At 32.8% G+C, this 26,222-nt stretch overlaps 1 protein-coding gene across 4 annotated transcripts; it reads left to right on the top strand.

Moving 5' to 3' along the window:
* The first annotated feature begins 526 nt into the window (after positions 1-526).
* LOC149790524 (uncharacterized) lies at positions 527-24,543 on the top strand. 4 transcript variants are annotated; one of them, XM_089971408.1, is made up of 14 exons: positions 527-638; positions 938-982; positions 2,337-2,543; positions 3,020-3,067; positions 6,335-6,418; positions 7,222-7,299; positions 8,184-8,249; positions 8,835-8,897; positions 14,360-14,437; positions 20,021-20,062; positions 20,878-21,006; positions 21,921-22,090; positions 22,735-22,857; positions 23,954-24,543. In XM_089971408.1, the coding sequence occupies exons 1-14, from the start codon at positions 539-541 to the stop codon at positions 24,053-24,055; spliced, it is 1,335 nt and encodes a 444-aa protein (XP_089827534.1). In that variant the 5' UTR covers positions 527-538; the 3' UTR covers positions 24,056-24,543. The 4 variants fall into 4 exon arrangements, with proteins under 4 accessions (XP_089827534.1, XP_089827533.1, XP_089827535.1 ...); XM_089971407.1 differs by having other exon boundaries at positions 938-991; positions 23,954-24,542; XM_089971409.1 differs by having other exon boundaries at positions 551-638; positions 941-991; positions 23,954-24,542.
* Positions 24,544-26,222: the final 1,679 nt, after the last annotated feature.

Raw genomic sequence — 26,222 nt, 5'->3', positions numbered from 1 at the left:
TGTTGCTGGGTTGGAATCATGCTACGTGTCTGTGGCATGATGCCTCAGTGCTAAACACCACTACAAACTGCCACACTTCACACATCGTAGCGATATGACTGAACACATTGTTAAAGCTGTTAAAATTCCTAATCACACTAACACTCACGGACACACACGCAACCACACATATACACAACTTACTGAATTCAGCATGCCAATCTTATGATATATGTAACTGGTTATATTCAAATATTCATTTAGATTGGCATCAATTCTTCTCTTAGTGGAAACACTAGTCCCCAACATAAAACATTGACAGAAAAGAAAAACAATAAAAAGAACAGTCAATAGGGAGACTTCATGCAGAAAATATAATTTGCGTTCATTTATTCAATTCAATATTTTGATAGATTACCGCACCAATAAGCTTAATGGAATAATTTGATCACTTTTTATCAGAACGAAGAGTAAAGTAAAGTGTACATTTACTCGGCATTCGTATGCAATGTTCAATTGATAACAATCCTGGTTAAAATTAGAGGCTTATCTGTAAGGAATGGCGCTGCTTGTGCGTGATGCCACAGTAGTAGGTCAGATAGGTTTGAAGATGGGAAACAGTGAAAAAATGATAACGGCCAGGAATGTTATATGTACAGGTAAATCGATCTTTCTCTATTTAACCTTTTGTAGTGTTTTCACCACTGCCCATGTAGATCACATATAATCCAATGCATTTGTATGACAATGAAACAGTTTTCGGGCAAATAGGATTATCGGCTGTACAGTAAATCGAGAGTGAGTGTAAAAGTTGATACTGGCATGTGTCACAGGACAACAAACATTCATTAAAACACTAAAGCATAATTTACAATTCTCGTAAGACCCTAGTGCAGTCTCTATACCTAACTGATTGAAACAATGTTTGATACAACATGACCATTTGCACTCTTTTCAGTAGTGGCCTTATTCATTTACATACATCGAGGATCGGCAAGGGAGGGTCAGTATCGTGAGTATCAAGCTATATTATATAACATTGTCTCTTGGTGCATATTAGATTACCATAATACTTAAATATAAACGCTGCTTCAGTAGTTATCACTTTCACTCGTCTACGATCAAATATTGTGAATACACTTGTTTCGCTGTGTAACAGCTTTGGTTACTAAAAGCCTTGGAGTCTATGATATATGAATTTTGTCCATGTACCAAGAACCTTAACTCGCAGAAAAATGTATAAATTATCAATGATGGGTACGTAATATATGTCTGATAGTAGTAGTTATCTCTATCAAACTGGGCTGCCAAAGAAAATCGTTGTTATTTTTGTTGTTTCTTTTTGTGGTATAACAAATTAATATAAAGATGGGCTTAGTGTTGCAGTTGGTAATAGTAGTAGTAGTAGTAGAATTAGTAGTATGAAATAAAATAGCAAACACCAACATTAACAGCAATAAAGCTATTGCGGCAGTAGTTATAGTACTGGAAGTGTCAGATTTAGTAATAAAAGTAATAGTTGTAGCAATATTGTTGCTAAATGATGAAGTAATGTAGTAATTATTATGGTACTATTTTGAAACATTGAAATTCGAAAAATTCGGAACCTATTGGGAATAACAAATAAATAAATGGATCACCGAAGACATTAGTAGCAATAGCAATACTAGTAATAACGTTGCAGAAGCAACAGTTGCGACAATTATACATGGTAAACATATTGAAGATTAATTTCACAAATTCGGTGAAGGAAGCAATATAAAATGTATGTTTAAATTAGAGACGTGAATATTCTACAGCAACTTTAGCTACGATGCCATATTTGTGCATATATTTATAAAATTAGATTCAAATTAAAACAGGTGTATCCATAGCTGTTGTATGTATTCCATTTAAATGATGCAATTATTTAAGATGTATTTATATTGCATCTGTTTTATCTATGTATGTATTTAGAAAGGCAGGATTATTTAATAGCACCGTTTTGTCTGCATTGATACAAGATTTTGACTCGTTTGTAAATGATGCAGTAAGCAAGGGTTATGTGTCTATACCCATTGATTCCAAAACAAACAAAACATTAGCTGTAACATTTTAGTATAGTACTAGCGGTATGATTAATAATATATTTAACAATAATACCCGGTTGTGGTGATGATGAATTTGATGCGGTTTTCTTGTTTGTTTGACTGTTTTTTGTTGGGTTTTTTCGTAGTAGTAGCTGGTAGAGAAACATTTTTAAAAAATTACTCTTTCATTGTATCGGCATCAATTTACCTTTTGGTGTATTTAATATAATGCTTATAGTGCACATATGCCAAGACCTGTTCAATAATCCAATACATATCTTCCATCAGATGGCATAGTGACTGATCGTCCGAATGTTAATTATGGAGTAAATAGTGGATATGGCGGAATTCATGGAAACGAACCCCAAAACAACTATTCAACACATAATCCAGTAGTCAGCAACTTATGGCAACAAATCACACAATTTAACAGTCGGTCCAGTCGTAACATACAAAATGACCACGAAGTCTGCTCTAAATACCAGGAATATCAGAGTGAGTAAGAACCAATAAACAAACGAACGAAACGAGAAAATAATACACTTTTCTGCAAATTAGTCCTCTAATCTGTAATAAATTGTCTAGCGTATTATCCTATCATTTGACATGCTCACGCATATATTACGTGTTATTTTATATCTTGGTTTCATTTTTTACAGGTGAAAAGGTAATTAAGCTTTACAAAATTTTGTCGTACCAAGCTGCTACCATTTCACTAGAATTCCACTAGCATTTATGTTCATTCTTTAGCTTTAATTAGTGTTGCTGATGTTTGTTGGTTGCTGTCTTTAAGTTAAATGGGTTCGTCAAATAATTACAAATTAAAAGAGTTATAAACATTATCGTCGAGAGTGCATCTTTTGACTTTGAAAATAACTGTTGGCCATGACAAGACATCCAGCCTTTTCAATCAAACCTTATTTGTATGTTCGTTATTGTTTTGTTAAATTTAATTTTGTATATCTTTACAGCTCTCCTGCAATTGAAGTACAATCACTCGTGTCTACGAGCAACTGACGGTGAGGCTGTATTTACATATTGCAATGCATGGGTAATAGGAATTTTAGAAGACATATAATTATGTCGTATTAATAATTATAATAATAATAATAATAATGATAATAATAATAATAATAATAATGACAATAATAATAATAATAATAATAATAATAATAAAAAACCGTTCGATTTACCAGGTGTTCAACTAACATCGATTATTCAGCTAGTTTGAAGACTTGGAGAAACGAAATTATGCACAAAGTGCTGTACTCATATTGCGCATTGCATAGAACGTATTGCATCCAAAGTGTAGCATTCCATGACCAAAAGGAATTAGGCCTGCTAAGCAATTAACAGTGTGTTTAGGTGAACGAGATGTGCTTGACAAAGCCCGTGAGAGTATGCGAATACATTTTGAGGGATTTTGGAATTTTTTCATTTGTTAAGAAAATCATTGAATATAAATAAAGAAAACGAAAATAAGACCAGAAACAAAATACTGCCATCAGTGGAATTTCAAAGAAAGGGTCTAAGCAAATAGGTGGATGACAAATTGCGGGAATGAAATAAAGTAATGAATATTTTAAATAGAAACGCAAAAATAATTTGAATTGGCAGCGTTAACAAGGAAATGATAGTTAACTAGCAACGTTGATTTATGTCCGCATAGTCAGGAACGTCAACGGAAATATATAAAACCAAACATGCCTCAGTATTGTTCAGAATACACAAGGTTATAGGTTGATTGTATTGTTTGTGGTAAAGGATGTGAATGGGGAAGGTTTTGTGTTGTGATCAGAATGGCCTCAGTTTTATCATCATTCATCTCCAGTCTGTTACATGTCATCCATGATTTCCAGTCAGAAATGCACCTCTCTACACCTTGGATGGTAGTATCAACTTCAGTTGGGTGGCTAGATTTGTATATTTGGGTGTCATCAGCATACAATTGTTGAGACCCCGGATGATGGTCCATGACACTTGAGAGTGGCTGAGTGTATATAATGAAGATAACGGGTCCAATAACGGACACCTGTGCAACACCACAACATATATTAACTTGTCTGGAGTGTACTCCATTTGCAGACACAATCAATTTGTTTATGTTGCCCAAGTAGGGCTTGAACCACAGTAAGACTGTATCATGAATGCCAAATTCATGCTGGAGACGGTGAAGTAATATACCATTGTCTGTTGTATCAAATGCTGCAGACAAATCAAGGAGGATGACCATTGTAATCTTTCCGCAATCCAAAGCATAGAGAATGTCATTAACAGCTTTTAAAAGAGTAGTCGCAGTACTGTGGCAATGGCGATATGCAGATTGTACATTGCTAGAAGACTGTTTGAATCCAGATGGGATACAAGCAGGGATAGAACAACATTTGCTAAGAATTTTTTTATATGAATGGGAGATAAGAAACTGGGCGGTAGTTCTTTAAATCGTTATGGTCGAGTGTTGGTTTCTTCAGCAGATGCTATACAATTGCAGTTTTGAAAAATGATGGAAATTTCACAGATGAGAGAGTGGTATTAATGACATCAGATACTGAAGGCAATACTGGATTTAAGAACTCATTCAGCAGTGATATTGAAATTGGTTCAAGTTCACGTGACTTTGGTCCACTCTTCATCACGAATGTAAATATTAAATCCATAGAGACAGGTTCAAATGTTTATAATGGTTGCTGCTGAAATTCTGTATTCCAACTGTATAGTGATGAGAGTCAATTTAAATTGTGTTGTCAAGTTTATCACTAATGGTTTGTACTTTGTCACAGAAGAAATTTGTAAACAGGTAACAAAGGTCGCCTAAAAAGAATGTAGTTGGAAGTGGTGTACATTTGTTCCTTGACAGTGGCTTACTAGTAATTTCGAAGAGCTCTTAGCAGCTGGAACTTCCATGATCATAGTACTGTAGTGGGCTGATTTGCTGATATCACTCAATGGACTATGTTTGTGACGTTCTTCTTAGCGACTTCATATATTTGCTTATGAATAGTGAGTCTGGTGGAAAGCCAAAGCCTTTCAGCTTTACGGCGGTTTCTTTTAACAGTGCGAATCTGGTCCCTAACACTGTTATACCATGGAGAAAACTTTTGAATTGATACGCTGCACTTGATGGCTGTGGCATGTTCTTCGAGCAATGAATGCAGGAATTTATCGAATTTTCTGCTGTAAGAGGTAGGCAAGTTGTTAGGTGTGCTTGGATGTCATGCATTAGTTTGCTTCTATATTTCATACGGAGGCTTCTCTTATTTGCAAATAAAGGTGATGGATTAGAAACTGATACATCAAGATTGCATATGAATAAAAGAACATGCTAAATTTGATTTTATTTTTTACTGAGTTTCATGTATAATATTTGAATTTAGATATTTTATATATAATGTATTAAGAAAGGGAACCCGTTTTCTTCTGTACATTTGATTTTGTTATAATGACAATTATGTTCACTCTATTATAACCCAAATTATATATTTAAAAGTATTACCTGCATAATACTGACTGTAGCATAAGCAAATACATAGTCGATAAAATAAATAATTATAATATATTATATATTTGCTATAATACCTCATTCTTGCATATATCATTACAACTACTTTAGTGATATTAACTTAATATCTCTTTGATTATTTTCAGCTTATTTTATAAATTATAATAATATTGAATTATTCTTCAACAATTGTAGGCGCGGATATAACTCAGTTACACTGTTTTACTTGCCATATATAAAGAACATAACACATTTTGCTTTCACTAATTGACTGCTGACATAAATTGTAAACAATAAAAATTAAAATTTGAAATATAACGGACAATTTTCAAATATTTTATCAAGTCAAAATATATTATAAATATTATACATAATACGATCTAAATATATTAGAAAAGTGCGATGCCGTCACTATTAATAATTTTGCACTACTTTGAATCTATTGGGCAAAATAGGTATTCAGTCATTTATGAGTCAATTTTGTTCCAGAAATAAAAGTAACAATTGTATGTGTACCAGTAATAGTTGAAACATTGTTGATTGTTTTTAGTGTCGTAGGGTATGGCAATGTTGACAGTATTTTCGACTGATATGCATACATATCCCAAATATGATACTGAATGTACCGTACGTGACGCTCGTGACACGACTTCATCACAAGTGATTGATGCTGATATAAGTTATGCCGCATTCTCTAATAATTGTCGGTCGAATGCAAAGTTATTACTGTCTCAGTTGAAAGCGAATAACACAGCTACCTCCTGTAATTTGTTTGCATTTCTTTTAGTTTGGCCACTGCTGGAATCATTAAGTCAACATGATCAAGACTTAGCACCAAAGTGCAGGGTTCTTCTCATCGATCAGTTGAGTGGTAATATTATTACTATCAATCCATCAATTCATCAATCTATCTATATATCTATATATATATATATATATATATATATATATATATATATATATATATATATATATATATATATATATATATATATATATATGTATATATATATATATATATATATCCAAAGAGAGAGAGAGATTTTTTATTTTTAAGGTTTCTAATCGCTGTCATCTTTACTTATCGTGGTTACTTTAAACCTCCAGTTTTATGGCACAAAAGATAATTATGAAACATAAAACACAAGATTCCCTCTACAATCAATGAAGTCAAAATCAAAAGAAAATGATGTCATTTAAATCCATTAGAGATGAGGTTACAGAAATGATTTCAGTAACAATTCCCATTAACGTATTGGTGTGTTAGAGAAGAGCTAGTTAGTGATAGTTGAATAGAATATTAAATACTGACCAAATATATGAACTGGGTAACATGGCCAAACATATCTAAAAGATACGTTGGCGACCAACGTAGATTCACAATAATCAAACTTGTGTTAAAGGTTATGCACACCCATTATATTCAGAGTTTATTGGACGCATGATGAACGTTTTGGTCGTCTCATTATGTCATATATACTTGACAGCCAGAAGATGTTATTCCAGATAGCATGGGGAACATTCCTTTACGTTTATAAGTTTCAGCTTATTCTACTCTTATGTCTTATTGAATGGGGTTAATAATAATAATAATAATAATAATAATAATAATAGTAGTATTAGTATTGTTATTACTATTATCGGCCTTGCTTATAGTATATCTACTTATTTTAGCTGCCTTTGGGTATATATACCAAAACCCTGATTACTGCAAATGCTATGGACACGTGATACTGCCAAAATTCCCTAATAGTAAGTACTAAATGAGCCATGCAATGCTTGTTTTTCTATTATTATTTCTGATTTCATCCTTTCTTGCCATTTAAGAGATCATACACTTAAATCATATTTGAGCATTAATGCGGTGACTTTTTTCCACCGTTCCTATTACAACATTGCTAACGCAGAAGCTACCTATACATTGAATTGCTATTCTTGTAAGGTAAGGTTGATTTAGCTCTACCGGCAATATCATTTGTTTTGAAGATGTACTTTAATAACTTGGATGTTACTGAGAAGCTATATTTAGCTCCACCGAGTATCTCTAATATATTAGAGCCAGAATATTTAGCTCTACAAGAGTGTCAGGTTTAATACAGAAATTTGATTTAGCTTTTAGGGATAACTCATGTCAGTTAGAGTAAATATATTTAGCTTTGCAACTGTTTGAACGTTTGCGAGAAGGTAGATTTAGCTTTACCAAATATCTCAAGTTTATAGAACGTTTAGATTTATCTTTTCAAATTATCATGGGTTCAGCGATACTACTTTGTTCACTATTCCACATTAAAATATTTAGATTTTAAATTTATTTTTAAGTCATGAAACGTGCCTAAAACAGGCTTCTCAAAAACGAATTTACCACAGTAGAGGGCATTTTTAACTTCCAATAAGACCATTATACTAAAAAATATAAGCTCAACATACTAACCAGTTTTACAATGTGTACCCCGTCTAATATTCTCAGGTTTCTGGCAGCTTATTTTCATGTTACTACTTGAAGAGTAAAATGGCAGATGTTGTTTGGAAGATATGATTAACATTTGAAACAAAACAAAATTTAAATTACGTGTGTCAATTGCATTCGTGTATTTCCTTTATATAATTGTAACGTGTCAAAATCGAATTTTCTGCAGTTGAATTTGCAAACTTCCTGATGTGCTACAATGACGTAAACGAAGAGAGCAGACATGGTTATCAACGTAGGTGTTCTATGTTACTGGTTATTGTTTCGTTATTCTGTATAGTATTTACCTGTCATATAGATCGTGAGAGATGCCTGTATATATATTTAATTTACTCATACATGAGGCTGAATGTTTCTCTCTACCATGCATAAAAGACTTGAATACTTACTGGTTATTTTCCACTCCTATAGGAACATATAAATAACACACACAAACACACACGCATACATACACACACAGACACACACACACACACACACACACACACACACATATATATATATATATATATATATATATATATATATATATATATATATATATATATATATATTACTTGGGACTTGATAAAACATGAATTGAACGTATTAGATGGGTCATGCGATATATATAAATGTGTGTTTTATTATATTTACATATAAAAGTATGGATACATTATATTTCATTTATATTGATTTCACAATTAAAACGAATGATAACTTATGATCTATGCGTATAAATGGCACTTATATATATATATATATATATATATATATATATATATATATATATATATATATATATATATATATATATATATATATATAATCTTCATTGCAGTACTTTACAATGAATATTACAGCGGGGAATATAATGCCAGAAGACACTGTACTCACCACCATAGTAAGATGATATTCTATAAAATATTTTTTCTCTCCAGTTTTGAGATACATTAGGCACTTTTTAGTTTAGCTGTAAATGCTTACTACAGAACGGTTTTTTTTAAAAAATTTCAAATGCATCTCAGCAATAGTACGAATTAGCCTCTGTGAAAAATTTGCACACAAACATCTTTGCTAACATATTCACCAATGCACTGGATATAACTGTTCAAAATCTAGTATTCTGAATATAGATTCACATCTTGATTACCTATCAGGTGCTATCATATTGCAATAGTAGGTAGCTTCTAAAATATACGAGAACTGTGAATATACCATGATACTCCCAATGTGTTCGTTTTTCTTTTATTCGGAGAAACGTTTGAACAAATAAATTATGCTCTCGCATGCATTTGAAAGTGACATTATAACTTGTGCTAATATGTATGTACAGTACTAAAATAGCCAACCTACGACATGGCATATGGTAGCCAAATACTGAGCGAGAGACGGGGATCTCATATATCCCGTTCATAATATATGATTATAATCTAAATGATACCGTTATTTGTTACCTTGGCAATATGTTACAGCAAATACATTTTATACTCACTTACATTTGACAGTTTAATTTATATCACGTATTAATATGCAAGCTCAGTACTAAAAGAATTAAACCTAAGACATGATAAATAATTGCTAAATATAGAACAAGGGAAGTGGATCCCATAGATTCCACTCACAATAAACTATACAATCAATAAACCGAATGAACCAGATTATGTTTCCTTTATCAATTTCAGTGTGGCTGCATGAGGCATATATTCAACTGCTGTTTAACTAACTAGTGTCAAATCTGAGATATAATCTCCACCTATATAATGTACACTCTCCAAATAGTTCTCTTCATTTTCGACAATTTAAGTTTATTTCTGGACAATGTATTCTGATCTAACCCTTGTATGATACACCGGCAAGGAAACTAATATACTAGTTTATTTGTCAGCAGTGCAAAGAACAAAAAGTTTTATTTTATATTATTATGATTATTTTATTGAAACATATCAGTATATCAATTTATCTAAATAAGCTATGTCACTGATTCATGACCTTGGGGACGTACCGAAAATGTTTAATGAGTAACTTTGTTAAACGTGCTGCCATGTAAGTGGTTTATTTATACTTTTTATTTCTTTTATTTTTTATAACTTTTAGAAACGATTTTCCCACTGGGATTTAAAATTGTCAACAAAACAAGAATGCAAAGACATGAAACACATTAAGTACACCACGATCTTTCCTGGTAGTGTTATGTCTATCACACTCTTCCCTACATTCTGTCGTTATTTTCATTCGCATGAACGTTACTTGAGTAGTAAGCAAGATACATTTTGAAAGTTAATGTTTTCCAGTGTGAGGTTACTATGATTGTCCTTTACAATGACACCCACATTCCCGTTTTATGGTTGGCACACAGGCACATAGTGTGTATACGAAATAGGAAATAACATTGTATTACTTCAATATTTTAAAACTTATATTATTATTGGAATCTTATTAACTAATATTTTTTATAAATTACTGTATAAAAATGTGATTTTATTATATATATCTCCAAAAACGTAAACAATATGCGCAAGTACATACACTAATCATCAGCAACAGCAGCAGCAGCAGCAGCAGCAGCACCGTTATTTATAACACAGCCGTTTATGCCACTTATAATTTCATCTGTGCTCGATATAAGATCTCTGAAAATAATTAATCCCTTGGGCATGCATCTACTGTTGTTATTGTTGTTACTACATTTGTTGTGGGGATATTATAAATGTATCTATGTTGAATAAATATGTGACAATGTCAGAATCTTCGAGTTGGAACAATAGTTCAAACGTGCACAAATTCAAAATATTTCACTTATATTAAAAAGGAACGGTATATCCACCTCCTTGCCCAACCTTGACAAATCAGGTATGAACGGTTATCTACATCTTTCGTGACTAAAAAACTTTACTATCATGTCATTTCATCAATATCTTAAGTGTATTTGAATTTGTTGTTGTGCGTAAAATGGGTAATACGTTTCGTGCAACATCATTGTTGTCGATGATTATAGCTCGAATGTAAAGGAGTTATTAATTCCGGTATCTGGACTCAAGTTAACGCAACAGGCTGCGACCAGCTGTGTTGCTTGGAACGAATACATATAGGAAAGATGGATGTTAACATTAGCTTGCAATGTGGTTTGACTTAGAAACTTTTGTTTACCTTTATTTTGCTATTGATTTTCATAAGCATTGGTAATCTCGGATACGCCTAAAAGAAAAGCATTTATATTGAGAACTCAGGTCAACCAAAATAATTAAAACTTGTTGCTTTTATAATTTGAATGACCATTCCGCCAGATTGGATCATTGAATACTCAAAACAACTTCAACTGATGAAATGTACAGGTGTTGGCTCTGTGTATACTACGAGTTCGTAAGGGTTGTAAACGTTATATAAAGTGTATATAGCTAAAAATTGAATTAATTCGCCTAATTACATCTTAGTAGTAGAGAACAATACCTTAGGGTCTTACTCGAGTTCCAAGTTAAATAAGTTCATACTATATAAGGGATATATAGTAATTTAACATGGGCACCGTGTTAATTTTGAGTTAAAATCTTTTGTTTTTTTTAATTTCGTCATTTTTATTTAAATATTCGGAGTTAAAAGGACAATAAATAATTGCAGTTGCATCGCTTCCATTCCAATTACCAAACTTTTAAACAAAAACATATTTAATTGCTTTACAAACTTGTAAAGTAATACAGGACTTCATATTATCATCTTGAACACTAGCGGTGTACAATCTACGGACGCGGGCTTCAAAATATATAACAAAAATGTTCCCATGATCACGCTTATACTGACCTTTTATAATAACATGTGGGTATGTTCAGCTTCTATCGCGCGCATAGTGCACAGGAAGTAATAAATGTTACCTTCATCACATGAACTTCTTTAAATTATAATAAGGATGACCCTGTGTTACGTCACAGTACAAAATGCAAGATACCACTGACTGAAGCCAGGTGTCCCTCTAACCCGTCAAAATACGCCGTTTCGTACAGACTGGCTAAGCTACAATACCAATGGTTGGAGTGTTCTTCGCTTATTGCCCTATCTACATTTTGCACTAAAGGTGATGAGTACTGGAAGCTAAGTACCGCTCAGTAGGCAAAATGACCTATTCATATTACGTACTAAACAACCACTTGCTTTGCACTACATGGCCTAGCAATACTAGGTACTGTAGCAATGGTTTCATATTGATTGACCTGGCCACATGGATATAGTCTTTAGTTATCATGAACATAGTACACGTAATGAAAGTTATCAAATGAACGCAGTAAAATATTTCAAAGTCTACCGTTGGCGCCAGACATACACTCGAAATAATGCGCATGTATGGCGAAGCCTGCCAGTTCAGGTATGCATTTCCACTAGAGCATATCTTAGAATTGTACATTAATGTGGACACATACATAAGTATGATCTAATAAATAAAAATAATTGTATAGGAAGTTCTCATGTGAGAGAGAGAGAGATTGGATCACATAATAAACGAATACGGACTAAGCATTATACCGCTTTTTTATTTTATAATTAAGTGGCATTACTGGACAAAGATAAATTTCCATTGGCAACCCTTCTAATGCGTCTCTGAGGAGACGAGTATTCTCCATTTTAGCAATTTCATTGGCAAATATTTTCAATGGATGTTTAAATATGTAGTGTTATCTTTATCGTCGAACAACGTTTGTAACAATTGGTATTGTGTCCAATGCGAGATATGTCATGTTGTTCTAAACGTGCCTTAAGTCTAAAACCAATGTCATATAATCATGGAAGGAAACAAATTAGAAACATTGGAAACGTTAAGACATAACTTGCTAACTTTTAGCTTAATATTTTTTCTAAGCAAATTTGTTGGCACTAAAAAATGATTGCAAAACAAGATATGTCAAATACTAATTATTACTTAACGGTTATTACGCTGTGTGCAAGTATTATTTCGTTTTTGGAAAATGTTCGAAATATTTCTCATGACACGCTGCAAATAGACATGACCACACTTGAAGCTAAGAAATCTGACATCCAACAACCCACTTATATAACACATACAGTTAATATATTTCATTACTAAAATGAGTTTTCTTGTACTCATTGTGTCCACTAACACACATTTTGAGGGACATCGTAAAGAGGAGGCATATACAAATATGTTTTCAGCCCAAATCATTGTGTTAGACTATTAAGTATATGTTCTACTTAAATAGCCATACTCCTGAGCCACGAAAAACGTTTTGTCGTCTTCCTGGAAACACACAATATTCTGGACAATGATGAATCAAATTGTCATGAATGCATCTGGTACAAGCACGATTACAAAGATATAAATGTGACTTCCGGTCATTCGCTGACATTCAGTATTAAAATTAATAAAATGCACAGTTTATTCGTTCCAGATGGGATACTTTAAACTGTTATTATCTGAACTTTGGTCTCAATTACTCTAGTATTGTTTCCCATACATACTTAATGGATTTCGCCTCTTCCTCGGTGTCACGTAATACTTTAAATCTTAAAATTGAACCCTGTACATCGAATCTGTCATACAATCCGTCTGTTTATCGCTTGTGGCTTCCTAAAGTGTAACTAATCTCCAAAATCTATCACACGAGTTGAATTTCTCTCTCCGGTGAAGATCGTTGGTCGGTGTTGCTGGTTTTGTCTTCAAAAGTATTAGCGTGAAATGGTACTAGCACATATATCACGCTGCTACGTTCTGGATTTTCACTAAAGTGATTTAATTTTTTATGATGACGTTGCTTCTCTAAATACCTTACTTCTCTTTATATATGTATGTGTTATTGATTGCCTATACTTAAACGTTGCTAAATCTCTACGTGCAATAGATGTCACTTGCTCAAAGGTTTGGAATGACGACGGAAAACATCTCAGTGGACAGTTCAGAAATATGGACCATCCAAAACCAAGAAGACACTATTTTGAGATTTGCCAATGGGCGAACTGTCGGATGAGAGTACCAATAAAGTGAAAACTAGGAGGACAAAAAACGATATGTCAATTTAATGGAATGACGCAACATTCCATTCATAGGGTTAACGAATGGAAGCAGTTTAGCACGTAATTTATCTAGGTCAATCCACATCAAGCGGCACCTTTTAAGGAATATTAATTCTCAGACACTGTTCGTTACTTTTGTATAATGTAGCCAGTAGAAATATTGTAAAATTACATGAAAGTCTTGGATTACGAATTGTAAGTAAGAAAATCATTACAAAACGGCGAGTTTGCAAGGAAAAATCAGCAAAATAATGTATTATTGTGTTGAATTATACTAATATTGATAGAACCGATCCGACTTATTTTTTAATGTAATATTTTATTTCCGTTCTTCATCTTTATTTACAGTATGGAATCCACTGAGTCAAATTCAACATTCAGGGTATCACTACTTTTGCCAGAGGAATTTGATCACGAACCTTGCATGTACGTATTTTCTGCAGATATTTTGCATTAACATTTAACATTTATGCATAATATTGCAATAATTACATTGTTTTATTTTAAACGTACGATGACAGTATGGTTAAATCAATATGGACATATTACTTTCCAATTTTCAAAGCAAAATGTTAAGGGTGTTGAGCTAACTAATGGAATTATGGTTGCTGTGAAAATAGTGATTGTTGTATTGGTTTATAATATAGGTATCTTGTCTGTTGGAATAAAAAATCTCATTAAGCCAAGATTACTTATTATTTTTACCTGTTAATCATACAGTCAGTGAAACATCAATGAGAGTAGTTATATCACACTCTTGGGTGTCAACCATAATTAACATTACGCCATGAGTTAACATGAATGAAACACATGGGTGGTCAAGCGGAACTATCATATGGGAAAAATGTTTTAGAGATCTGGCTGGGCATCAAAAGGGTCGTTTGGGTTTTTCTTTTTCCGCTACCATTTCACCTCTGCTCACACAGCCATGAACTTCACCACATCGAATCCTACTAATTCGTCGATAAGCCCCTTTCGCTCATGTTAAGGAGTGTATCCTTCTCTTTAAGTGCCCAAAGTTAGTGAAGAGCTGTAGTTCTTTAATGTTGGCAGTCCATCCAAGAAACTCATAGCAGTTATAAAATTGCCAATTTTACGATGCACGCTAGTCAGTTTTGTGTTGCACATGATCGACGAGGAATTACAAGAATGGCAAAAGTGCCGGTTAATATGCTTTGAAAACGTACGTGAAGAAAAAATATCATCATGCACATAAAATACCAATTGAACTGATATCGCGCGTACCTAACATAAATCATTATTATGAATTATATTCACCTTGTTTTAGCAACTGACAATGGTAAAGGAGTCTTAATGCATTTAAACACAAACAGCCTATATTATCAAGCGACTATTTTATGAGACATGAACATTTACAGTTATAGTGTTCTGTTTGGGAACAAAATACTTAAATAAACTCTACGTCTTCGTATTCATTGTGTTGTTGCTGTTCCTAATACTGCTGGTTCTATCTTAGAAGTGGTGGAGCCTATTCAGTATCCGGCGAGTAGGGTCTAATTTACCTTCCATTAGTCTTTATAGCTCATAATCCCCTCTACGTCGATGTCCTCCAAGAGGTTTTCAGATCATCTTGAGAAAAACGGTCTTCGTATCCATTACCTTCTCTATTAGATGTTCTTGACCCTTAGCATGTGCACCAGGTCATTACCTATTCTTGCAATCTTAGAAGGCGGCGTGGTGATGGCTGATAAGTCAAAGATGTAGGAAAATACTGGCCTAAGATTTGCTTAATATGGAAAATGCACGGAGGTAGAGGAGAAAATTATGTTTTAACAATGACTGAAAGAGATAAGATGAAAGAGCATTTGGAAAAACTTTTATGTAAATAACAGAAAACGACAACATCATTTTTCAAACGATCCATCATTTATAAGCTGTGCCCAAGCTTGAGCTTCTTTGGATAATCTTTAAGTTTATGCGCTGTATGGGTTATTACCCATTTAGTCAAATTTCCATAACAAAATATGGGACTGTCTATATGGAAACATATGTGGGTTCATGGCTTCTCTTCTGTAGGTCATCTAATTTTTCCAGGTAAAGGTAGTGTCCAAGAGCCTATTCACCAACGATTCAATTACATATATGTTTCGGTGAACAAAAATTGCGTGGACAATTTGACTGAAACTGCTGCTGAATCTTGATTGGTTTTGTCAACTTCCATAACTTTTATTTTCATGTGCAAGTACTTTCATTCAGTTCTATGCAATCTTCCTTGCATTCTGTTTTTACTATTCAACTATTTGCTGACGTAGTCAAAAACCACGCATCAAGAAATTCGACATACTGGGATTCTACATTCCTCGTCATTGTCGGTGCCATGGCAAACATGTCCAGGTCTGACTTATGTTCAAATTGAAACTACACCTCAATTTGTCTTTTCATATTACCATCAAAACAGTTAATCTTGCTTCCATGATTATTTCTTGAGGACAGTACAAATATATGATTTTATCATATCTCCTAAATCATGTCATCGTTGTAGAGCAACTTCTTGGTACAAATGATACATATATTCTTTACAGTTCAAGGCAGAAAAATATGATCATAGAATCGATCATTGTTGTGAATGTATTTGATATGAATATGAGCAATATATCCACCTAGAATATCAAGCAAATCCATTATAAGATGCTGGTTCTCGATATATACACCTTTGCATATTTTCTCCTTATATTGCCATTCTTGCTACTGAACATAGCTGCAATTGTTTCGACGAAATCTGAAGCAATACAATACTATCTATGTAAATTCTACTGATATAGGTGGCCAAATGGAAATTGGTGTTGTAGATTCGTAAAGGTCAGGATCATTTTTATGAAATTGTTGCTTAACATTTTTATTCAGGATATTTGACCCACTTTGATGTTTAGACTTTGAGCAGTAACTTACCAATATGCTTCATGATATCATTGCATGAACTTGCCGTGAAACAACACAATGTGCTATTGGGAAAACATCCATAGGACTGCCACCATGTTGTTCTAAATAAAATTGGTAATTTGTAGCTCAGTGTTTCTGCTTTTCGATCCATCACTCGTAGTCAAAGGACACTTGTTTTCCTAATGTTCCTAATGCGAGATGGTCAAGTGACTTGAAGAGTTTATATCGTGCCTGGCGTTGCGAGAGAAGCTGCTTTGTACAATAGTTTTACATAAATCATATCAAAGTCCTTAGTTTTGTTTGATGAATTGCATTTTTGAAATAAATAAGATTTTGTAATTCTTTTTGAATATCAATTACGCATTGTGGTTGTTAATTGCCATCTGAGATTTGAAGTAACTGTGAACGTATTTTAAGTCAAGATGAAATACCTAAGCTGATCCTCAAAACGAGTCATTTACAAAAATCACATATTAGCAACGGCAACCTGAATTATATCAACACAATCTTCTTCTCATTAATTATGATTTCGTTTTAGTTTGCCTATAATTAACAACTCCTTAGTAACCTGCGTGAGCAGGTTTTCACTAAATCTTGGCTAAAGGTTTATCCATGATGAAGTAGACTCCTTGTATAGTTGCTGATCCAGATTAAATCACCATCGTTTTTATACTGATTTTCGATTAGACAGAGATGCTGACCTGCTTAAAACTCAATAAGAGCAGTAGTAATGGTTGTTAGGTTGCCTTTTGTTTTATTTCTTTTTCACTTCTTTTTTCACATATTATTGATTTTCTTGTATTGAATAAGTTGTTCATTGAATCGTTTGACTCAATGATTCATTACTTAACATATGCTAATAAGGGGAAAATAACTTTTTTGTGTTAGATATTTGAGCAGTAGATTGTAAATTTATTTGATATGAACACTTCTCTATCCTTTTGTGGCGTTCTTGTTTTACTTTCCTTTTCCAAAATGTTTTGGATATTTTCAAAATCGGTTTATATGTCTTGTCTAAAGCTTTTCGGTATACATCTGAATGCGTCGCATTAAGTGTCAATTTTCCGTTTCTGAAAATTCAATTCGTTTATATCCTTGAACGATTTTAATTCTTGTTGTAACTAGGATATCTCGGCAATTGCATATGCCAACACATCATTTAACGCATGAGGCGACGCCAAAAGTCGCCGGTGTCTGTTGGTTTCTTACTATTTCGTGTCAGTACGAGTTTGATTCCTCCATTTTGATTTAAAAGGTTAACACGCTCTCTGTCTATTATATATATATATATATATATATATATATATATATATATATATATATATATATATATATATATATATATATATATATATATATATATATATATATATAAAGGCAGCTTCTCACTTCAATGAATATATGTAATCAACTTACAGTCTCTGAAACAAGACGATTCAACTCACATTTTTGTTGTCTCAGATATTTTTAGGGAATAATTCGAAAGTCTACTTCCGGTAACACCACAGACGTTATGAGAAGGAGCAAAACGTTGTAATACTTACCTTGTCTGTTAAGAGAAGGTATAGTTGGCTGTAGAAGAGTCCACAATGGCAATGATATGAACGATGGCAGAAAAGAAACATACTGATATTTGTTACAAGTGTCCTTACAAGGACTTTGGATCTCAAAGTGTCCAATACTTAAAAGATCATGGAGAGAGAGAGTGTGTCTTTTAGAAACAGAGGAACCCAGACTATTCATCATTTCCCTTTGTAAGAAGAATACTGGCTGCAGAAGAAGAATCAGTCGTAGTCATCGTACTATCAGTCTGTTTACTAATTATTCCAGGCAGAAACAACTCAATAAATTGTGCTTTTTCTTTGGCAAGTGTCGTATTTGAACTGATCCTAAAAGCTAAATCATAGGAACGTTCGTCTGCCTCCTTGCTGCTGTTAAATCTAACTTCCGTTGTCTTATGATTGGATGACACTTTGCTTGAACTATGTTTCGTGCGTTCGGATTTTTTTGAGCATTTATGTCGGTGTCGAATTGGGCTTTGCATATACATGAGAGCGGATTGCCTATTGCTGACACCTAATTGCGATACATAATTTGTAAAAGTCTCGAATCCATTATTTTTATTTCATCACTACTGTGTGTTCCTAGGTAGAACACATATACTAATTCACCATAAGAATCTTTAAATTACACACACGACGAGAAAAGTAAGCAGGTGTAGTAAGATTACCTTCTTCTCTGATTCACACCACCCACAGACGTTTAGAGGATCACTAAGAATGACACATAATGTTTATTTGCCAATTCCTTTATATGCATGTGCATTTTGTGTTTTATGTTTTTGTGTAAGTTTACAACTAAACACTAATAGCAGTACTCCTGTAAGAGATTATATTATGTTTTATATGAGTGTATAGTGCCTTTTTGAACACTACTATCCTTGTGCGATAATATGGTTATATGGACGAGCTCAGGTATACAGTGCAGTGTAGGTTTCTGCGTGAGTGTGTCTATAAACACTCCAATGCTTGTGTGAAAGAGTGTATATAGTTCATCTCTTTTTTAAGCCCTAGTTTCTCTTGCCATATAACGTTTGTGTGATTGGTATAAACGCCCGTACCTTTGCATCTAGTTAATGCGGTGTAGATTTTTACACTTGCAACACATGAAATGTTCCACTTTAAATTTCCGTTTGTCCAGTATTAATTTCCCTTAAGACCCCAATGGGTTAATGTATGTTAAGATATGGCGCAATGTTAATTCCCATTTTTGTTCCTAAGTGACGCAAGCCACCACTATTGGGAAGATAAAACTTCTGAAACTATCATAATGTATATCATAGAATTATCAAAAGATAAATATAGTTCAGTAAAGGAGAGTGGATTAAATAGTCTATATTTCTTTAGATTTGCGAACAAACGCTGAATATGTCTTCGTTATTGTATACATCTTAATATGTATAAAAGACCTAGTAATTTCATATGCAGTCATTTATAAGTTCTGTCCTTATGTAAACTGTATAATTTAAAACTTAGAACCAGCATAAAATGTGTAATTTCGGCTGGTTGTAATACATATGTTATACTCATACAACACATTATATTTCAGATACATTCAACCATTATAACCCAGAGTTTCATTGCAACCCAGGTTTGTAATATATTTAAGTTCGACATTTTTGTAAGTTATCAGCTGTAGATTAATATCTTTATTCTCGTCCTATTGCCTAAATACCATTGTATTACATACCACCTTTATGGTCATTATTCCAACAATACGTTAATTATAATCTATCAAAAAATGACATTAATGAAAGATTATCAACATGTGCTGACTATTTAAAACAGTATTATACTGATATATATATATATATATATATATATAAGTTTCTGCATTTGATATCATCAGTCTACAAGAAAAAAAGTTATTTTTGTCGTGCAAAAACATCTAACAACATATAAAACGATAGAGAAAGAGACTGGTATTGTTTTTGTTTGCCATCGTTTTGCTAATGCTATATATTATTTAGGAAATATGTTTCGCTAACTCAACAATATTTCGAACTTAAAAGTTTATATTTAAAATGTGTCGCACAAAATTACATTCAATAAGAAATATCAAGCTGAGCAAATTACTACCAGTGTGTTTATCTTTCATGGTTATATCTTAATAACTTAATCTTTGTGAATGATGAAAAGTGTAGAATGCACAAGGCAGAACATACAATTTGTTATGCGAAGATTACTTAGGGTGACTCGATTTACCTCAACAACAATATACATTATCAATATAATACTGCACTAGAATTCGCGAATATTTGTTAAAAAGATGAAACGAAAAAGAAATTAAATTTTTATTGAATATTTGTGAATTTCAATAATATGTTCTTAAACAGAATATATATGTTTAGTGCATAGCCGATGCGCCATCATATTACTGTTTTCATCGTTTGTTTCATACAATAGTATCCAGTGTGTATTCCGCTACACCCGTACAAATGGCACTGCATCCTACAACTACTGCAGTATCTACTACGTCACTTCCAACTACAGTTACCACTATGGTATATACTACACCAACTATGCCAGCAATAGGTATTTGTAATCTCAATATCATTTTTCTGCTGTATACATCTTTATGCTAAAAACGCACATATATCGTATCATCATCTACTATGTATAATAAATATATAGATGTATATTCAGCCAGTTTATTCATGCACATGTGATATATTTGATTGCCACACAATATATACGGCTTGTACCAAGAGCCGTCTAATTATTGACTTTAATTGAGAAATATTTTAAAACTTACCATGAATACCTTTAATTGATTCTATTTAGCAAACATTCAACACTATATAATACAGGAAAAGGATTCGTGCAGTAATAGCATCAAATAATTTGGACGTGATATACGTCATAAAGCTGAATAAGTTAATTTCGGAGAAAATGTAGTTTTTAATTACCTTTGCTTCTGTTTACACATTATAGGTTCTTGCAGTTGATAAAGTCTTTAGGCCAAAATATGGTATTTATCCAAAATATGCATCTTTCGTTACATTTGAGAAAGGCTGCCGTGTCTGAAATATAATATTTGCTTTCCATAACTTAATTTCTAAATATGTATTTAAACAAACACGTATGATACTATATTGCTCTAAAAGTCAATTTACTTGTAACCTAATTATATATTAAGTAATTCGGTAAAATTATAAAACGACTAAACTATAATCGTCTTTAATTCTTCAAAAGAACCTCATTAGATAAAAAAAAATCACGGATTCATAGAAAGGCTTAGAAAAATTAAAGAAATTAAGTCACAAATGTCGCTCTTACAAATAATGATAATAATAAATTCATTCGCTTCTGGAAAAAAAATGTATTGAATATATTACTCTCATTTAAATGGGATCTATTGCTTCTATTAATATTATTCAGTCATCCATAAAGCTTAGAGTTTAATTCAGTTAGCATTTTTTTTTAAATGTATTATCTTTCCATTATAGCTATTCAAACCTGCGACAAATACGGAACTATCACAAACATTGCCCACGGGAATGTCGTCTCACACCCTTCTGCTGGAGATTGTATCCTAGGTGACCACAGAGCGTCCGAGGCGCTTTTGTTTAAATTGTGTCACACGAATGGTGCCCAGAATTGGACGCAAGGTCCTAGTGTATGTAAACGCCCATTTTTAATTTTGTACGGACTAAAGTTCAAGCTTATTATACACATATGTATCTGTACTCGTGTTTAACGGCTCCATTGGATGTATACATAATTATCTTTGCAAAGAAACACGGTTATGTTGCATGTACCCTTCGTGTACAGGGGCCAATACGTTTTTAGAGTATTTTTATCTAGATCTAAAGGACCTGCGGAATGTATAAACAAATTCTTCAACAAGCACGCAAAGGCTCTTCTGCACTGCGTATGACTCAAGGCTAAACTATATTTATATAGTTCCTTTTTCATTTCTTCTACACGAAACTTTATAAAGTATTCTCCCTTGTAGAAACAAAAGCTGACAATAGCTAAGAAAGGTGTTTGACTGCGTCAAGCGCTACAACTTTCTACACAGTTTTCTAGTAATTTTGTTTCGCTGTTGCATATCAAAGGTTTCTATACCAGAGTCAGATATGTGACATGCATGCTGAATAAATGGTTGCCGTTATGCAACATACAAAATGCATCCTGTTAGTTATCTATATAAAATAAATGTCGAACGTTTGGTGAATATTGACATGAGGATTTATTAAATAGATAGATATGCAAGTAGTTAGATATGTCTGTATTCCTTCTTTTATTCATTCTAAATAGGTGATGAATGATTGTGCTAAACTCCCACTTTACACACCAGTAGCAACGTTCTTCCACGGATCATTTAGTTCCAATGGTGGACAGGCCGGTATATTCCTTGGATGTTTATCCAACGGATTTAAGGTAGCACTAATTACGATCAGACTGTATATATTTTAAATCGCTATGTATGCCAATAAATACATACACTGTATACATTTATGAATGATGGAGACATTACTTTAATTCGATACTATAATAAAGTGAAAATTTCTAGCATTGCCTATATTATGTGCATTATAATTGTTAACTATTATTATAGTGTATAACTGATATTGGATTTCTACAGTTTAAAACACTTTTCGAACCTTCTTAGAGTTGTAAAATTAACCTATTCTTTCCATTTGTGTATCAGATGCTTTCTTTAATTACTTAATATCCTGCCGTAAAGACCAATTTGATAACTGACAAAGGCGTTTTCATCATGTGCTCAAAATTCCAAAAATAGTCCTAATAATTGAATTTATAAAGATTTTGAACTGTATATAATATTTAATTCAGCTGCATTAGTGATATCTAGTGTTTTCAGTCTACCGCCTGACCATCCAAGCAAATATTCCATCAATCTCTTGTAGTACAATCTTTTGCAGTGTTATTCAGTTTTAGGGAAAAATATTCAAAATAAAGTTCATAAAATCAGTTTTAAGACATGGTGCTAGATTTCAGTATATGGATGACGCACAAATTATAATGCGATCTGTTCGAAATCTAATACAGCTATATAATACGACTGTTAATGATGGATATTAGTGTAAATAACACAATGCAAATATTTCCTTCGGCATAGGTAGCAATATCGTTTCAAACGCAATAATATACTCAAGCATCATTACAAATATGATCAGTTCCTTATTTATCAGCATTTCTACTACATATGATTTAATGTCATCTTTAATAGCTGTTTTCTGTGCAGGGTGCCCAATGTCATTTTGTCCTTGATGTAATCCATGACTGAAACGTCTTCAAAAATTGCCTACTATGCACATACACATACTTTTAGAATTAGGCAAGACTATTGCAAATCAAACTATACATGCGTTCTGTTTTATTCACACAGTATTCATGCATTGAAATAACCTACTATAGTTGTCCATTGATCTCCTCGCATCATTCATATATCTGGTAGGCTCTCCTTGTAACGTCAACCTTAATAACTATTTTTGCTTTCTTCCAATTTCAGCTTGCCGTCCAGGAGTGTTTTGCAAATTCCACTGTGCTGCACATCGAGAAAGGCGGTCATCTATTACGTGACCCTGATATCTACTCTGTAGTGCTTTTTTGATCTATTCTGTGACCCTGATATCTACTCTGTAGTGCTTTTTGATCAGCATGAGTGCATATTCTTCTTATCCAGGATTTTATAAATCTAAATCAAATTTAACCTTTCATTAGAAATATATATTTATTAGATTTAATATAAAAAAATCAATCTGTCGTAAATTGACTTGACCATAGATGAGCGATATGTTACCCCTGAAACTAATCTTGAACCTAACTGACACATCTGATGTTCCAGAGAAGGGCTCTATGTCCATTTTTAGCGCCTTGATATTTCAATCGTCCTAGTGTATCAAGCTATATTACTGAAATTCATTAACCTTGTATCAACCTTCCACAGAGAATGTATTCGTGTACCAAACACACCAACGAGATTAAAAATATTTACTACTATCTCAGAAAAAAACACATTTTGTTTTTATACTATGCCTTAAATTATTGACTAAGTTAATACTAGATTAAAGTAGATGTTTTAAGATAATACACGTTTTTGACTGTTATGCTCAGTTGTGGTTTTCATTCCTGCTCGAAAAGATTTCCCCTTACGATTAGCATCAATTAATTAATGTCCACGCAATAACAACCTACCAATTTAAAAAAAAAAACAATAAATATGAAACGTAAAGTAACCACACGTGGTTATCGAAGTGTTATTCGCTTTGTTCTAAAATTAAATATAGATTACCTTCATCATGGGTTATATTGCCGAGACACCGAGTTTTAACATTGAAATCTGAAAAGAAGCAGGACAGGATGAAGCTTTCTTTGGCAATTAAATACAAAAACAAAACACCAGCAATAAAAACGTGTCAATAAGTACAAAAACAAAATCTAATGAGGACTTAATTTTGACTTGTTCACTGTTGGTGTTCTCTAGTCCCTTATCAATTTAGTAGTTCCTGAAGATGGAGTGAACAAATATAGCAGTCCACTGCAGTGAGTTATCATATATATATATATATATATATATATATATATATATATATATATATATATATATATATATGCTAGGAAAATCCAATATCTCAGAATTCGATTTCATAACACTGCTCGTAAAATGTTTGCACAAAGCAGGCAGACACGTTTAGCTAAATTACACATCTTAATCTGTTCTTATCAGGTGAAAATTCAACATACTACAGTTGAAATAATTATGAATTAAACGATGTACTATTTTGCTAACCTAATGTTTACCACAAAATACCAAATACACGTCACGTAGGTGATTATCTTTGTTTAGCAACAAACGCTTTACTTGATTCACTTTATGCGAGGAATAATTGACCTAAAAACGATTCAAATTTGAGCGAATTATTAAGGACTATTTTCTTTGACTTAGCTATTATTGTAGGATAGATTTTTATTTTTGTGTTGAATAACAAAAATCACATATTGGACTAAATTATACATTCGTTTACAAATGACATTTTCCTCGAAAGCAGTAACTGTTATGCATCTCAACATTATTTTGGCTATATGTTTATGGTATAGGGAAATGTATAAAGTACCGACTACATTTATTTAACGTCGATGGTGCAGTATGCTAGATGTCGGAGTAATATGGTGTTTTGTGGTGATACTAGATCAAAACCTGCATACTTGAAACTGTCCAAATACAAATATCACATAGAAGTTCAAGATCTGAAATGTAGTAAAATGTATAGAGACTTGAGTTTTGAATATGTGCTTATGCTAAGAGTGCATCATAATTGAATGCAATTGTTAATGCCATACCAAATGTTTAATCCACAAACCTTTATGTAAGACAATAAAGCCCTCAAAAATAATGTACGCGACCTCTAGCGTAACGACGCTTTCAGTTCCAAGTTTTGGTGTGGCTGGAATGATACCCAGTGAGTCCAATGTAAGACGTCTTAAATTGTTAAGTTAAATGAAAGTTAAGTGGGTTTGTTTATTGTCCACTACTAGGTCTCGGTTACCTCAGTCCAAGATTATTATTACTTTGAAAATTGGTGGCAACAATTTCCGTTATCTATCTGTATTGTGTACAGGGAACTATTCGCATGCATAGGCAAAAAAATTTAATTTAGCCTCTGTCCAAAACATGGTTTATTTTGTACAGAGAAGAGTAAACTATGCTAATCTATTGCTCAGTGTTGCTCCTGCAAAGTATTCTTCTAACGGTACTATGTATATTTGATTGTATGCTG

This window comes from Sinohyriopsis cumingii, chromosome 10 (assembly GCF_028554795.1).
Source record: "Sinohyriopsis cumingii isolate HCF-2022 chromosome 10, ASM2855479v2, whole genome shotgun sequence".
NCBI lineage: Eukaryota > Metazoa > Mollusca > Bivalvia > Unionida > Unionidae > Sinohyriopsis > Sinohyriopsis cumingii.
The sequence above is the reverse complement of the archived record's forward strand: the minus strand, read 5'-3'. Positions and strand labels throughout refer to the sequence as shown.